Source organism: Macaca thibetana, chromosome X (genome assembly GCF_024542745.1).
Source record: "Macaca thibetana thibetana isolate TM-01 chromosome X, ASM2454274v1, whole genome shotgun sequence".
Classification (NCBI taxonomy): Eukaryota; Metazoa; Chordata; class Mammalia; order Primates; family Cercopithecidae; genus Macaca; species Macaca thibetana.
In genome coordinates, this window is record NC_065598.1 from 9,528,548 (window position 1) to 9,545,983 (window position 17,436).

General features: G+C 44.0%; 2 protein-coding genes across 2 annotated transcripts in view; both read left to right on the forward strand.

Annotated features, from left to right (window-relative positions):
* The window catches only part of CLCN4 (chloride voltage-gated channel 4), a 508,359-nt gene that overhangs the window by 331,717 nt on the left and 159,206 nt on the right, over positions 1-17,436 (forward strand). The window lies entirely within an intron of this gene.
* WWC3 (WWC family member 3) overlaps positions 1-17,436 on the forward strand; it is a 128,824-nt gene that overhangs the window by 45,420 nt on the left and 65,968 nt on the right. Inside the window, exons 2-5 of the mRNA XM_050776579.1 lie at positions 797-906; positions 4,992-5,195; positions 16,426-16,502; positions 17,347-17,426. Of these exons, the coding sequence (XP_050632536.1) occupies positions 797-906; positions 4,992-5,195; positions 16,426-16,502; positions 17,347-17,426 (471 nt within the window). The remainder of the gene's footprint in view (positions 1-796; positions 907-4,991; positions 5,196-16,425; positions 16,503-17,346; positions 17,427-17,436) is intronic.

Here is a 17,436-nt window from a genome sequence, read left to right on the forward strand (position 1 = left end):
CAGACTCAGACAATTATAGGTGTGTCTCATTTTATGTGACAGCTGCAGTCCTAACACTGTCTTGTCAATCAGTATGATCATGGGGGTTCGGGGAGGGGGGAGCTCTACTTTTAAAAATCCATCTGAAAAATCTTTATCTCTCTTGTCAAGCCCAAATTTCCTTAATCAGATTTTCTTCAAGGAGAGATGCCTGTAGACAAAGTGCTTTTGTTGTTTTTCTCCAGAAAAATAAAAAAGACTCTGAAATTTCTGATTCCTACTGTATAAGAAATATAGGAAGTATTTAGTGGGGGTCTCATTGTATTGTTACCTTGCTTGGCTCTTTGCATTTGGCCAATGGTTGACGTTTATTAAACTCATGACCACTGGTAGATAAAAATATTGGAAATACATTTTATATAGATTTAAGCCAATGTTCATGTGTAATGTATGGAAACTGAAAGTTGTGAGGGGAACATTTCTCAGGGAATGAGAACAGAGCATAGGTGCTCTCTGATTTTTCTGGAAGAGCTACATTCCATTGTCCTCACCTCATTAAACATACTGCTTGGAAGAAGATGCTTGTTTTACCTGTTTTGTTAGTAACCGAGTATCTCTTTTGCTCATATTTAAAGTTGTGCTTTGAGATAGTAATGCTTCTGATTGCGAGTGTACTAATACAGTTATTTAGGCAAAGCTGGCGAATTAATTTTCCAACCAAATATTTGGAGCAAAAGCAGTCAATTAGATAAGATAAAGCAAACTTATACAAAACTGACCTGACTTTCAAATTTGTTTTCATAATTTTATTTTGCAGGATAACAAAGCCATTGACCTTTGCCGATTGTGTTGGGGATGAACTTCCTTTAGGATGGGAAACTGTATATGATAAACAAATTGGAGTTTATTACATGGACCACATAAATAGTAAGTAGTGTGCAAAATCTGTGGCATTATATCAAAGATGCCAAAAACTTTTTGTAGAGTGAAACAATCGTTACCTTCCAATGCAGCATTAAATTGGGTTTTATAAATGTAATCCAAAGTTTCCATTAGCTCAGTTCTTCACAAAGTGAAGCAGTTCTGTAGCTATGCCTTGCTTGTGTCTTGCTGGGGACTACATATAATATGTTTAATGGAGGGTTTTAATAACTATTACAAGGACTAAATTTCCCAGCCAGTCTGGAAATAGAAATACCTCTCATAATGAAAAAATTATTTATTGCAGAGTGGAGCTGACAGGTTATTGAAGTAAGCGCCCAAGTGATTACCTTCACTTCATTTCATCTTATACATTTAACTTTAGCTTTCATACACCAAACCTTTGTGATCTCTCTCTCTCTCTGTGTGTGTGTGTGTGTGTATGTGTGTGTGTGTGTGAAGTGAGGAAATGGTATAGAGACCATAGCAGAAACAATGGGTCTTTGGCCATGCCAGCCTTCTTTGTAGAACTATCTAGAGCAGTGGTTCTCATCCTGGGTGATTTTATCCCTCAGGAACACTTGGCATTGTCTGGAGGCATTTTCAATGGCTGTGCCTGGGAGAGGTGCTGCTGGCATTCAGTGGGTGGAGACCAGGGATGCTGCTAAACACCCTACAACGCACAGGACAGCCTGCCCCCCACAACAGACAATGAGACGACCCCAAATGTCAGTGGTGCCAAGGTGTAGGAATCCTGTTCTAGATCTGTTCTCTGCCCATTAATCTTGGCTGTCTCTTTGTCAGCTTTCTTCGATGGGGTCCCAGCTGGGAATCTATTTTTCATCCTCTCTCATTTTCATTCTGGCTTCCCTCAGTGGCTCTGTCATTGTCATTTTACTACCAGGATATGAAGCATGGCTTCCCCTTGGCTTACTTTCTGTCCTTTGGTTGGTGAAGTGCGGGGTGGCTGCAGGGTGTGAAGGTGCACGGTGCCCCCAACCCGAGTGATTTTGAGGCTCTTTTCTAGGCCAGTCCCATGACTCCTCATGTCCCCACTGTGCAGTCGACCCAGACTTGTGTCTTCAGAGCTGATTCCTACATTGTCAGTTGCTGGCACCCAAGATCTGAGTCCCCCATCTCAGATCTCGGGACAGTGGGGTTTTTGGTGCCTGGCACCCGTCCTTGGGCATGATTGCAGCTCTTATCCAGAGACTGGGCAGTGGTGATTGGAGACAGGGGATATCTACCGTTATGACCCCGCTGCCCTCCCAGGCAGGTCCAGGTGGCAGGAGAACTTCTAGGTGGACCCAGTGGTTTCTGGACAGGGCAAGTACCTGGCAGAAGAGAAGCTGAGAAGCCCCAGTGGCTCTCTGCCAGCCTGGCACTTCACGACTGTGTATGTTTGGGTAAATGTGGCCATTTGAGCTAGGCTTCCCAGCTGATAGTCTAAAGGGCAGCTCGTAACACGTAAGAGCTGCTCACTTCACAGGGCCACCTTGCTGTGGACCTGGGCAGATGCCTGTGGCTTTGTTAATAGGCTTTATCCTTCCCAGGGCTTGGTGGTACGGATGCCCCACGCCCACTGAATCTCATCTCTGAGACAAGAGCAGGACTCTGATTTTGCATTTGTTTTGGTTTGTAAATCTTCTCCTGTGAACTTTTACTGCTTGGAGAGGCTTTCTAGGAGGGATGCTGGGATGGTGTGAGAAGGGATGAGCAAAGGATATTGACAGGAGAGCAGACGTGGGGGGGCGGATTTCCAAAGGAGAACTTACCTGGAAACATTCTAGCAAGCACACCTTCATGTGAGAGAGAGAGAGAGAGAGAGAGAGAGAGAGTGTGTGTGTGTGTGTGTGTGTGTGTGGCAAAGCAGACATAATGTAAAATTTACCATTTTAACCATTTTGAGGTGTAATTCACAGAACGTAAAATGAACCATTTTTAAAATGAATAGTTTGGTAGCATTTGGTGCATTTACAGTCTTGCGCAGCCATCACCTCTATCTTGTTCCAGAACATTTTCCTCACCCCAAAGGGAAATCTCATCTCCATTAAGCAGTCATTCCCCATTCCCCTTCCCCTAGCCGCTGGTGACCCCTAGTCTGCTTTCTGTCTCTGCAGTCTCCTGTTCTGGGTATTTCATAGACATGGAATCAGATGCTATGTAGCCTTTTGTGCCTGGCGTCTTTCACTTGGCTGTTTTTTGAGGTTCTTCCATGTCATAGTGAGCATCAGAACTTTATTCCTTTTTGTGGAATCGTATTCCTTTGTATATGGTGTATACAGACCATTCTGTTGTATGCACTCAGTGAAAGGTCCTGAGAGTATAAAGGTGACTGAGGCTGTGCCCCTGCCATCTAGAGGCTATAGTTTAGGTGGGAAACAGAAAAGATATAAAAACACTCAGGTGCCCAGTGTTAAGGGGGAAGAAGAGCAGCCCACGTAAGCAGGGGAGAGACATGTGTGCCTAGAGGATCAGAGAAGGCTTCAGAAAAAAGGTGCCTTTGCAGCGTGCCTGGGAAGACGGCAGGCCTTCCTGTGACAGAAGAGGTCTGAGTCAGCATGGCAAAGGCACCGGGGAGCCAGCCAAGCATATTTGGGTATTTCGCAGAAGTTCAGTCTGCGTAGAGAATGTTTTGGGGGAAAAGGATGGAAAATGAGATGAAGCTGACGAGTGAGTTTTGGAACTCGTATATTAGGCTAAGGAGATTGGACTTTGTGCTTTCTTTCTTTTTTTTTTTTTTTAAAGACAGAGTCTCGCTCTGTTGCCCAGGCTGGAGTGCAGTGGCCGGATCTCAGCTCACTGTAAGCTCCGCCTCCCGGATTTATGCCATTCTCCTGCCTCAGCCTCCGGAATAGCTGGGGCTACAGGTGCCCGCCACCTCGCCCGGCTAGTTTTTTTTTGTAATTTTTAGTAGAGATGGAGTTTCACCATGTTAGCCAGGATGGTCTCGATCTCCTGACCTCGTGATCCGCCCGTCTCGGCCTCCCAAAGTGCTGGGATTACAGGCTTGAGCCACCGCGCCCGGCCGACTTTGTGCTTTCAAAGAGGTTTCTGTGTGAAAGCATTGCATCCCAGTTAGAAAGGTCACTTTGGAGAGTGCTCTGAGGATGGGTTTTGGTGGGATGAGACCAGAAGGTCCCGAGAGTCTGACTGAAGTAAGGAGAGACAGAGACAAGGGCGTGTCACCAATGATTATCATATCCAGGGGCAGGGACCTCCAGTTCTTCATAACCCACCGAATGTTTCAGGAGGAAGAGGAGTGGGATTCTTTGAGGATGAGTCCCAGGTTGTACCCCCAGGCTGGCTCCGCAGTTAGATCCAGATGATGCGGCTCCCCGCAAGGGGAAGACAGGAGAAGCAGGCGTGTGCTGTGTGGTGTTTGGTTTGGTTTTGCTCTTGATGGGGAAAGGTGGTGTGGAGAATGAGGGCTGCTTTGGATGAATGGCTAGGAATGACTTTGGGTCCATCCATGTGGAGGTGCATCCAGGAGGTAGGTGGGAATGAAAGGTTGGAGCTGGGGAGAGAGGCTGGAGCTGGAGTTAGGCACAGGCCCTTGAAGAGCTGGACAGGGAGGAAGCAGGAGTGAACATGAGGGAAGCTATGGTGGGATGGGACAAGGAAGTCAGCGAGGAATGGGAAAAGACTACACAGTCTGGTCTGGGAAATGAAAGAAGGGGCCCAGTCAGGTCCGGGACACACAAGAGTTTCCATCATCTCACGCAGAAGGAGTCAATGAGGAGAAGGTCATAAATAGCAATTAGTGTCACAGTTCTGAGCTCACGTGGGTTCATCTCCTCCCATGCTTATTTAAAGTGTGGTCTTTGTTGGTGAAAACATCATCTTGTATTGTCTTCCCTCCTCCAATGGACTGTTTCATATCTATAGAGTTTCCTTCTCATCTGGACTGTGGATATAAAAATAGAAAGTGTTCCACGCTTTGGAAAGGTTCGTGATATAAAATCTTCCATAATATGCATCCTGGTAATGAATTAATTTTCACATTGACGAGCGACATCACTGCATGACTGTTGGTCCACCTAAGGATTTTACTTTTAAGTCACTTATGTTTTAACCTTTTTAAATTTCAGAACTTACCCAGATTGAGGATCCAAGAGAACAGTGGAGGCGAGAGCAAGAGCGCATGTTGAAGGAATATTTAATTGTAGCCCAGGAGGCTCTCAATGCCAAGAAAGAAATCTACCAGATTAAGCAGCAGCGGTTTGAGCTGGCCCAGGAGGAATACCAGCAGCTGCACAAAATGTGTGAGGATGACAGCCGCTCGCACGCCAGCTGTGAGTTGACTTATCTCCTGTTAAAAGCCATTGTGACTTTAAAAGCCATCTCTCTGCTAGGTTACCTGCAAACACTGAACCTTCCTTGGGCAAGATCGCTTCGTGAAGGTTCTAATCACATACTGTTAGGTCATCAGTATTCGGCACTGAAATCAGATGGGCACCCGGTAGCCACTCCTGTAGCAAGGGTTTATCAAATGCTTACTTTGTGCCCAGTCACTGGGTTATGGTTGGTGGTGACTAAGAAAGGAAAAGTCTCTGCCCTTGAGCTCACATTCAGGTGGGGAAGGTAAAAAATAAACAAGAAAACAAAATTTCGGGTAGGGATGTATACCAGCGTCCTGTCTCTTGCATGTCAGTTTTGAAGAGGGCTTCCCTCAGAGATCTCTGCAGTTAACACTGCTTGTCTGGGATGATCTCTTGGGAAATCCACACAGTGGTTTCATTCATTCTGAGTGGGAAGACTCAGGAGAGCTCAGCCATGTCAAGCTCCCTGTCTCTTTGTAGAGTCCTCTGTTGGGCTCTAGGCTTTAGTAGGCAGTACAGGGAAGGAGGAGGAACACCACAGAACCCAGAGAATCGGGGTACTCTCCTGCCCCTCAGGTAAGATAACCATGTACTGCTTGCTGTTCTCTAAAGGGACCTCTCTTTAGTTTTGAAGGCTGCCAGAGTCGGGGGTCCATTTCATTAGTACTCAGCAAGTGCTTAGTTTTGAAGAAACCAGTTGCACTCTCAGAACCCAAAGCATTTTGCTGTGGACACAGTCACCACATGAACCAGTTCCTTCCCAGCAGACTGTCACCCTCAACAGACCCCAACAGATGTGCATGACTGTGACTGGCCTGGGCACTCATGAGCTTGGAAAGAATGGATGGAAGTTCGTACCACTGGGTTGAATTTTATAAAAACCTGTCTGTTTGATACTTGGGGCCTTTCCTGTGATATTAGTGCCATGTTGCCATGGCAGATGTTAAAGACACAGCAATAGCTTTATTCTGTGTTGCAAGTCAGAATGGAGGTAAGGCCAAGGGGCCACACATTTAGTGCTCTGTTTTATTGCAGCAACTGTTGACGGGGCAGAATCCTTAGAAGCTGTGGCTGGGTGGGGGTACTCCCTCTGCAATAGGAATTGAAGATATTTCTGTTACTGTGTATCTTGAGGGGAACAGGGAACTCAGTTTTACTGATGTATTACTTCCAAGCCCTCTTATCTCCATCTCTGCAGATATTGGCACATACCTGGTTGGTTTTTTTTTTTTTTTTTGGCTTTGTTTTGTTTTTAACTTTCCATCAGAATATGATAGGTTAGCTATGTGTGGAGTTTTAGAGGCTGGTTTCTTATCTTCACAGTTATCTTTTCTTGGAATGTCTTTCTCTGATTTTGGTATGAGGGTAATACTGGCCTCATAGAATGAATTGGGGAATGTTCTTTCCTCTTCTGTTTGCTGAAAGAGTTTGTGTAGGCTTGGTATTAGTGTTTTCTTAAGTATTTCATAGAATTCACCAAAAGAGCCACCTGGACCTGGAGTTCTTTGTGGAATGTTTTTAACTACAAATCCAATACTTTTAATAGAGAGGTATCCGGATTTTTTGTTTCTTCTTGAATCAGTTTTGGCATTTGTGTGTTTCAGAGAATTGTCTATTTCATCTAATCTAAAAGTCAGCAAACTTGTCTATAAAGGGTCAGATAGTAAATATTTTAAACTTTGTGGACCATGTGATCTCAGTGGCAACTATTCTACCCTGTGGTTATATTGCAAAAGCATTCAGAGACAACGTGTAGACAGATGTGCCTGGCCGTGTTCCAGTAGAAGTATCAAAACAGGTAGCAACCTAGATTTGGCCCACAGGGAGTTTGCTGCCCAGTGATCTAAGCTGTCAAGTCTATGAAGTTGTTTGTAGAATTCCCTTATTAGCCTTTCAATGTCTGTAGGCTTTGAAGTGATGTCCTCTCTTTAATTGCTGATATTAATAATTCGTGTCTCTTAATCAGTATGGCTAAACTTTTATTGATTTTTATCTATCTTTACAATACACTGGTGTTTGCCCTGTTTTCCGATTTCTTGTCTGTTTCTATCTTACTAGTTTTTCTTTATTATTTCTTTCCTTCTACTTAATTTGGCTTTAATTTGTTCTTCCTTTTCTAGCTTCCTAAAGTGGAAATTTAGATCACTGATTTTAGATCTTTCTTACTTCCACACATAGCCATTAAAGGTAAGGATTCTCCTCTAAGTACTACTTTAACTGCATCTCATAAATTTTGATATGCTGTATTTTCTTTCAGTTCAAAATAATTTCTCCTTTTTTTTTTTTTTTTTTTTTTGGTGGTTTTTGACCCGTGGGTTGTTTAGAAGTAAGTCAGTAGGACTTTTTAAAGATGTCATGTTGTTGTTTATTTCTAACTTAGTTCCATTGTGGTCAGAGACTAACATTTCAGTCTTTTGAAATCTATTAAGATGACTTTTATGGCCTAGAATACTGTTTATTTGGTTTTTTTTAGATGGAGTCTTGCTCTGTCACCCAGACTGGAGTGCAGTGGCACGATCTTGGCTCACTGTCTCACTGCAACCTCCACCTCCCGGGTTCAAGCGATTCTCCTGCCTAAGCCTCCTGAGTAGTTGGGACTAGAGGTGTCCACCACCACGCCCAGATAATTTTTGCATTTTTAGTAGACACGGGATTTTGCCATGTTGGCCAGGCTGGTATGGAACTCCTGACCTCAGGTGATCCACCTGCCTCGGCCTCCCAAAGTGCTGGGATTACAGGTGTGAGCCACTGTGCCCGGTCAGTTTTTTGATGATGCAGAAGCCCATGGACTTGGTGCCTCGATGTCTCCTTAGCTGAAGCAATGGCCTATAACTGGTTCTGAGATCATATAGTTAGCAATTCTAAACATTTCAGAAAGCTACTTGGTAGAAGTTAGGTTGAATGGTATAAAATTGCCATTTTTGTATCTAAAAAAGGGCTGAATGTTGGCTATTCTTATAATCCAACCTAATAGTGTGTTTCTTTCCAGCAGTCTTTGGGTACCTTATCTTTTACATGCTTGCATTTGGTTAGGTCTCCAAAGAGGCTCTCAAATCACTCTTTCAAAGAATGGAATGGAAGAAGTACATATCAGAAAAACTTGGCAGGATGTTTCTTGCCAGTGATTGAAAAGAAAAATTGAGGCCAGGTACAGTGGCTTATGCCTGTAATCCCAACACTTTGGGAGGCCGAGGCAGGATGATCACTTGAGACCGGGAATTCAAAACCAGCCTGGGCAACTTAGCAGGACCCTGTCTCTATTTAAAAAGAAAGAAAGAAAAATTGAGTCTAAAGAAAGTGTGTATGATGTACTGGCTACTGCCAGTGCAGCCAGAACGTCAGCTGCAGTGACTGTGGGGACGCTGGACTAGATGCCCTCAATGATGCAGACATTAGAACATCCCGTCTGATTCCACACCCACTCTGAGGGGCAGTGAGCGAGGAATCCCAATGCAGTGCCAAGCTGTAGGTTACAAGTATTCAGTACTTCAGCATCCTGAGGAGCTGAGGATCCTACAGGATCAGTTTTTGTATTTCCGTGGGCTTTTCACTTCTTTGATGTTTGGGCAAATAGAGAATTCTACTCAATTACGTTTGTTTTTGTGCCCTATGGGATTTTATTAATGCCCATTAAAAAGATACACTCAAGAGGCTCTTTTTGAAGTGGTATCTGTTCCTTCAGTAGAGGAAGCTGATGACTCTGATGTTGACTTGAGGTTCTAAGGTGCTCACCAGATTCCCTTTCCTGACCTGCTGGATGTCTCTGTGTGGATATGATCTCTTCCTCTATGTGTGTAGGTTGCCTTCGAGGCCAAAAGTGGGCCTGCCTGTTTTCGTGAAAGGGCTGGAGATGCCAGTGGGTCTTCCTGGGGCCTATCAGCTCATCAGGGAAAAAACCAACTCTGAACAGAATCTAGGAGTTGATCCAAGTGTTTTATCAACTTGCTGCTGTCCCTAGGGCTTCCACCAAGCTCTCTCAATCTGCCATTTAACCTGAACTACAAGGTACAACAAGGAAAACCCTGCTAAAATGGACTCAGATGAATTCTTTCTGGCTACAGGATAGAGTCCAATGCAGTGATCCTGTTGGCTTGACCATGATCTAACAGATGGCTTGTACAGCCATGCCAGAGGGCCTGGGCCCATGTTGGGAGCTGCTGGTGGCAGTTTCCATAGCACAAGTTGGCTGTGTAGCCACACAGGTCTCGCTGCCCATATCTCCCTCAGTGCTAGTCATCTAAAGCAGGAGGCGTTTCCTTTTTCTGATACTGTGAACAGAATAACATCTGGACTTAATTCCCAGTTCTTCCTTCATGGGCAATGACTTGAAGTGAAAGGAACCAATATCCAATGAGCTGGTGTTTTCTATGCATAGTTATGATCACAGTGTTGTCAAGCACGTGCTGTGTTCTTTATTGTTCACATGAGAAACTGAGTATCAGGGAGGCTAAATTCTTTCTTCAGGATTACATACCCAGTAGATGGTAGAAGTTGGATTTAAGCCCAGATCTGTTTGTGTTGATGGCCTTCAGTGCTCAGTACAGTTTCCTAGACATGGAAGAGGCCACTCAGAACAGCTGATGGTGTTTGTGGAACCCCTCCCCCATCCAACTTTCAGGTTATCTGAAAATAAAGACTAGTTATAAATTGACAAGTCATCTGGAAATTTTGCAGCAATAAAGGGGGCAAGTGGAAGGCAGAGCACTTTCTAGATCTTGACTTTTCCATGGCCCATGGAAGATCACTAAACTGTTCATTTATTTTTCGACAGCTGTTAGCACCTGCTGTTGATATATACTAAATGGCGGGAACATGTTTTTCCTGTTGTTTGTTTGTTTTGTTTTGTTTTTTTCGCTCTGTCACCAGGTTGGAGTACAGTGGCGCGATCTCGGCTCACTGCAGCCTCTACCTCCCGGGTTCAAGTGATTTTCCTGCCTCAGCCTCCTGAGCAGCTGGGACTACAGGTGCACGCCACTACCCCCAGCTAATTTTTGTATTTTTAGTAGAGACAGTGTTTCACCATGTTGGCCAGGATGATCTCTATCTCTTGACCTTGTGATCTGCCTGCCTCGGCCTCCCAAGGTGCTGGGATTACAGGTGTGAGCCACGGTGCCCAGCCGGGAACACGTTTTATCCTAATGGTTGCTTGTTGGTAAAGATGAGGCAATAACGTGTGAACAGAGGAATTAACTGCAACAGCCATTTCTAATGTGGGAGCAGAAGATAGGGAGAAGTGCATCTCACCTATACCCTTCACACATTTCCCTTGAGCTATGGAAACCACCGGAAGAAAACTTCATTCATTGGAGAGGAACGATTTTGTGTCAATATTGGGCTCCCTGGTATCTAAGAACATCCATGCCTTGACCTGAAAGCAAATTCAGATACTTGGCTGAATACTTTGCACACTTGTCTCCATGAGAGTAGGAACCCAACCCTGCTTGATTTCAATGAGCTTCTGAGCTACCTGCCTGGTAGTGCCCAGGCCTCATTTGTGCTTCGTAGAACACTGGGATGAAACTGTTCAACAATGGACTCATTCTCTCTGAGACACACCTGCTACTTTTTCTACAGCTCCATTTTGTAGAGTTTTTTTCTACTTTCTTTATTGCAACATGTTCTTCTATTTGCCTGCCTTTTAACACTGAATACGTTCATTATCTTAGGCACATTTTTTCCTGGAGTTACTCCTTTATTCTTCCTGAGAAACTCTAGCCCCAGGTACATTCAGATGAACTATATATGACCATTTGTAGGATCTTTTGGAAGAAATTCTTTCATGGGGTAGGATGATAGTCTAAACCTCAGGTCTGCAAACTATATCAAGCCTGTGGGCTGGATCCTATCCGCTGTGGGTGTTTGTAAATAAAGTTTTATTGGAACACAGCCATGTCCATTTACTAACCTATTGTCTATAGCAGCTACAATGGCAGAAGAGTATTTGAGACAGATTGTATGGCCCACAAAGCCAAAAATATTTACTGTCTGGCCCATTAGAGAAAAAGTTTGCCAATCCCTGGTCTACACCCATAGTTCTCAGACCTGGCTGCAAGCTAGAATCTTTAAAAACTTGCTGTTTGGACCTCACCCCAAGAGATTTTGATAGAACTGGCCTTGGGTGGGACCAGGCTTTTTTTTTTTTAAGCTTTTCAGGTGATCCCCAGGGTTGAAATCCACTGGGCTAGATGGAGTGTGAATGGCCCCTGTAGCAGCAGGAATATGACTTTGTTTACTATCCTGGTTCCTAGGAGTTACTCAAAGTCTACATTGAAAGAGGCAGCATTATCTCTGGTGAGAAAGGGCTGACCCACCCTGAGTTCTTGGATTAGGTGGTGGTGAAGCTTGACCTTATCAGCCATCAGTCCTGCCAACATTCCTTCTGAGGCTCCAAGCCTGTCTCACAATGACTGTCTTCCATTGGTGCTCTCTTTTTTTTTTTTTTTTTTTTTTTTAAAGACAGGATCTTGCTCTGTTGCCCAGGTTGGAGTGTGGTAGTGTGATCTTGGCTCACTGCAGCCTCAACCTCCCAGGCTCAGGCGATTCTCCTACCTCAGCCTCTTGAGTAACTGAAACTCCAGACGTGTGCCACCATACCTAGCTAATTTTGGTACTTTTTGAAGAGATGGGGTTTTGCCATGTTGCTGAGGCTGGTCTCAGACTACTGGACTCGAGAGGTCTGCCTGCCACCACCTCCCAAAGTGCTGGGATTACACATGTGAGCCACCGCACCAGGCCTTATTGGTGCTCTCGCTATTGAAGGATTTCTCATTTGCTGTCTTGGTTAGGAACAGGACTACAGGCAATCCATTCCAATTCAAAACCTTTTGTTTTCCTTCACACAAACATGTTGGAGCGGACAGGAGAATAAAGAATCATGGAGCATTTTTCCCATATATTAGTTGGCAAGCCAGATTTTGAAGGTTGCAGCAAAGCATATGTTTCCTGAGAAATAATCCCGTCGTCTGTCCTGGAGGGAGAATTCTTGGTTAGGATTTGATGGCATCTTGGGTTACTTCTGTAGATCACTCCCAGGTGGCCTTACTTGATTGTTTTTGGTCTTTTGCTTATATTGCCTTAAAAAAACCCATCCTGCCCACTTTGTTGGCCTTGTATATTTCTCCGTGTACCTCTCTGGTAGATAGTACCTGTCATCCTGGAACCTGTCAGGGCTTGTCGGCCTTTTGCCCAGAGTCATTCTTGGCTCCCTTGAGCAACTCCTGACAGTGCTGATCCGTGGAGGCCTACACCTGGTCCTAAGGAGCAACCTGCCCCAGAGGATGTCTTTGAAGAAGGACTGCTGGTCTTTTAAAGCATGTCTTCTCTCTGGGGTGACCTTAGGTTTCCATAGCTCAGAGGAGACCTGCACATAAGAGAGACAAAGACAGACAGACACATGGGCACACACATTTCCCCTTTCAGTAATCTGTCAAACTGAAATCCAGAGTTAAGTAGTGGGGTTTGCAGCATTTTGAGTGCTAAATACACAGGTCAAGTTCACCCATTGGGTGGTGGGCACTGGGGAGCTGGAGGACCGTTTCTTCTTCTGGGAAAGCTAGCCCAATTAAAGGATCTTTGGCAGCTGACCCACAGGAACCCAGATTCTAGACATGAAGCCCTCTGTGAATGATGGCATAGTGTATCAAGTCGCTACAAACTCAGTCTTTTAATCTATAAAATGGGCAAGGAAACGTAAGTATCATTTCACCTTCACAAAGATTTTATGAGAATAGATTAAATAAACGTGAAAGGCACTCTGTAATAGCAAGGCATAATAATTTACATTGCTGTGGTCCAGCTAGGCTATAACCTTGTTATGTTATTATCTGAGGCAATGTTATATGCCTGAGCAGACTCCATATTGCTATTTAATAGCTCTGCCCACTCAACTCTTCAAGAGAGAAGAAAACTTTAGAGGTGAAAGTCTGGTCTTTATCATAAACCTCGAGATTGGAGACATGTCTTAATAGAGGAAGATATTCCGTTTATAAATGTTGTGGAAGGCTGAGCACGGGGCTCACTCCTGTAATCCCAGGACTTTGGGAGGCCGAGGTGGATGGATCACTTGAGGTCTGGAGTTCCAGACCAGCCTGGCCAACATGGCAAAACCCCATCTCTACTAATACAAAAAATTAACTGGGTGTGGTGGTGGCACCTGTAATCCCAGCTACTTGGGAGGCTGAGGCAGGAGAATCGCTTGAACCCAGGAGGTAGAGGTTGCAGTGAGCTGAGATCACACCACTGTGCTCTGGCTTGGGTGACAGAGTGAGACCCTGTCTCCAAAAGAAAAAAGTGTTGTGTAGTGCACGCTGTTATGGGGTCTGGAGTCCTGAGCTGTTCTCGGACTCTGTAAGTGGTTCTAGTAGACTTACTGGCAGATCTGAGGAACTGAGAATTTTATTTATAAATTGAATTACATTATTAAAAGTTATACCAGTGTTCACAACCATCCTTAGTATTTGAAGATAAAATGTATTCGCTGTGTTAGTTACTTGAGTAGACTTTTCCCTTATCCCAGTCCTGGAATTTTATAATTTTATAGAGACCATAGCAAAAGTAACATGAATGAGATCCATATAATTAAAAGGTATTCTGTCATTTATGATGGTTTCAGCTGCAGCAGAGAAGACTAATTCTCATGGGCCTGGACAATAAGGAAATTCATTGTCACATAGTGGAGTCCTCTGGAAGTGGGGTGGGATTTCCCATAGGTGGATTCAGTGGCTCAGTGGTGTCATTGGTTTGTCAGTTTCCCCCTCTAGGAGTGGATACATGCTGAGTCTCTTGGGGAGAGGTGGCTACCCAACACTTCCAGGGTTCTGGTACTTAGGAAGGAGAAATGGGGGAAGGTTGCTGCGTAGATGTCCAACAGTATCCAGGACACCTCCCCTGTGTATTTCAAGTCTCTTTGCTAATTTTCCATATGAAACTGCACAGACAGAGGAAGATTGGTACAGATTTTTTTTTTTTTTTTTTGAGAGAGAGTCTCGCTCTGTCACCAGGCTGGAGTGCAATGGCGTGATCTCGGCTCACTGCAACCTCCGCCTCCTGGGTTCAAGCAATTCTTCTGCCTCAGTCTCCTGAGTAGCTGGGATTACAGGCACCCGCCACTACGCCCAGCTAATTTTTGTATTTTTAGTAGAGATGGGGTTTCACCATTTTGACCAGGATGGTCTCGATCTCTTGACCTCGTAATTCGCCCACCTCGGCCTCCCAAAGTGCTGGGATTACAGGCGTGAGCCACGGCGCCTCACTGGTACTGATGTTTAGCATTGCAGTGAACTTTGTTGAACTTGGTGGTAGGCTTACTTTCTACCCTTAATGGGAAAGATCCCAGGTGATAACTCTTGGCCTTGTGTTCCTCCCACTGCAAGTTGACAAGTTGACACATGTGTTGTAGTGTTGTAAGCCAGGATTCAGCAAGCCCTAACCTCATAGCCTCATTTGCATATTATCTCTATCCCAAGTGAAAGGCCTTTAAGCTCAGATCTGGGAAGCTTAAAGTCCCAGGAGTTTAATATGGAGATGTTTTCTATAAATTATTTCTGCCTTTTAAGGGCATTGTTGGAGATGTTGCTTTCATTACCGATCTTAAATGAAACCAAGGAGTCAGGCAAGATGGAAGATGTAGGATTTGGAAATAGGCAGTCTTGTCTAAGAAAGAATTGTTTGTAAAGTATTTTACTCCATGTCTTTGAGAGATCATGAGTCTAAGTATAAGAAAATTGGAGATAAAGTTGGCAAACATTTAGCTCTTCCAGTTGTTTATTTCCAGTAGATTCAGTTTTTTGAAATTCTGACTGAATGGGACTGAAATAGTAGATTTTCCATAGAACTGTTATTAAAATAGGAGATCCGACTGCTCAAATGAACTTTGGATGTGGTTCTAATTGAGGTTTGAAGTAATTGTGCTGTTGAAGTTACTGGATGGTGTTGAGCCATCCTTTGCAGTACATAGTCCGCAAATGATTTTGAATTGGTTTCTCATTGTTGGCACCTAGTTATCTGAATGACAGCCAGCCTTTGATTCTCAGATCAAAGGAGTTAAAGAAAGGACTCCATCCCTGCAGGTGTGTCTTCTGAGCAGGTGATGTTAATGACAATAACTGGGAGGCAGAGGGCACCAGAGTGGGGTGGTTTACAGATGCAGACAGTCCAGCATTCCACTAGCTAAGCAGAAGGGAAGCCATGCAGCAGTGGTACAGAGCCCATGGCTTCAGAAACCTAAAGAAAGGAGGCAGAAGCATCAAGAAAAAGCACCGCAGAGCGGTGGATGGGGTGGTAGAAATTAGGAATAGCCACTTGCTGCTCCAGCTGCCGTAACACTGGAAAAAGCTTGCAGCTCTCTGTGTGCACGAAAATTTGCTGACTGTGCCTAGCGTGTAAATAGCTCTGTGGCTCTTATTCATCCCTAGGTATTGGTTACTCACAATAATGATGCCATGTCTGTAAAGAGACTTTAAATCATGTACACTGCACTGTTTAGGAAAGCATTGAGGTATGTGATGTCTTTTAGCTAAACATTCATCAAAACAAGTTATTAGAGTAAAAGCGTGAGTGCCTCACTTCAGTTTCTGGGACAAACAACTTGGGGGCCCATCTTTCCATCTTTTTCTCAAGACTGCCAGATACTGACGTATTACTAGAAATCTTTTTTATTTTACAAATTTCTAATGTTTTTTTTCCTTTCTTGTGTCAAAAATTGTTCATCTGGAGAATATAGGTGTGAAGAAAATAAAAATAAAACCATTTTTAATGCAGCCACTGAGAATAACTGCAGTTAACTTTTTGGTTCTATCTTTCCAGTGACGTCTGTATATGTATTTTAAAAGAAAGTAAAAGTAGGTTCATACTGCAAGTACTATTCAAGTATTAAATACAGTTTCCTACGTCATAATCATACCTCTTCCCTCCCCCGCCCGCTGTGTCTCTATGGTGTTTAACTGTAGTAGTTTTATAGTAGAACTAAGCAGAGTTTTGATTGACCTACAGCCATGTATTTTATTATATGGGATCCTATAGAAAGTCCTGATTCAAATATCAAACATCAGGAAGATTTGAAGATGTTAAATGTCAGTTCTTTAGGAGCCAGTGACCTCTTATAAGTCAGAGATTTAGAGTTATTTAATGCAGTGAATCAGAAGTTCCTTATGTGTATGTATTTTGAAGGATCCATTATAAAATAAAATATTTTCTTTCTCTTTAGCATTCTCTGGATATTCAACAAATACAAAGTATGACCCACACCAAATTAAAGCAGAAATAGCAAGTCGTCGGGATAGGGTGAGTAAAACCGATGCTTTTACAACCAGGTGGATGGAAGCCTGAGGCCTCGCAGCCTAGGCTGCTGGTGTTCCCCTCTGGTTGACTCCTCCTGGAGGGATCGCTAGCAGTGTTAGACTGGAAGGGTTCTGAGGGTTCTGATGCTCCTTCCCCGGTAACCCCTGAATTATCTATGTGCTACCACCGTGTTTCATCTCTTCAGACCCTTGTCTTGGTTGTCTGGGAAGGGGAACACTTCTGTTGCATTTGGGACAAAGCACGAGAAACATCTTGGCAATGAAGCCTGCTCCTCTCTTGGTGTGTCATTCCCTGAATCAGGGTGTATCTTTTAGTGCAGTGGTTCTCAAATTTTAGCACAGCTAAGAAAAATACCTGGGAGCTTGTTCAAAGTGCCAGCTTCCAGGCCTAGCCCCTGAGTTTTGACGTGGACCTGGAGCGGGTCCTAGAATCTGTTTAAAGAAGCACTCCAGGAGCCATTGAGTTTCAGGTAGTCAGACAGCAGGCTTCTGGACACAAAGTTTCATGTGCGGGGGTCTGAGAGGAGTGGGTAGAAGGAAAGATGAAGAATGTGTTACAAAAGTTGCCAGTTGTAATGTGGAAACCTTGAAAATGTTACTGGTGCCCCACTTGGGTAAGAGTCTGTCTAATCTGGGATTTTTGTATCTAAGCACAGCAGGTCTTCTAGAAAGGCTGCTTCTTATGCATGTGAATGGAAGTTTATAGTGAGAAGAGATGATCTTCTGAACTGCAAGCTGAGTAGAAACTCAGATGACAGTGTTAATAACAACTGTGGAAATCATTCTTCACAGCTGGTTTTTGGAAAAAAAATGTGATTTGTCTTTAGCTTTCCAGATTAAAACGAGAGCTGACCCAGATGAAGCAGGAACTGCAGTACAAAGAAAAGGGGGTGGAGACCCTGCAAGAGTGAGTTGCC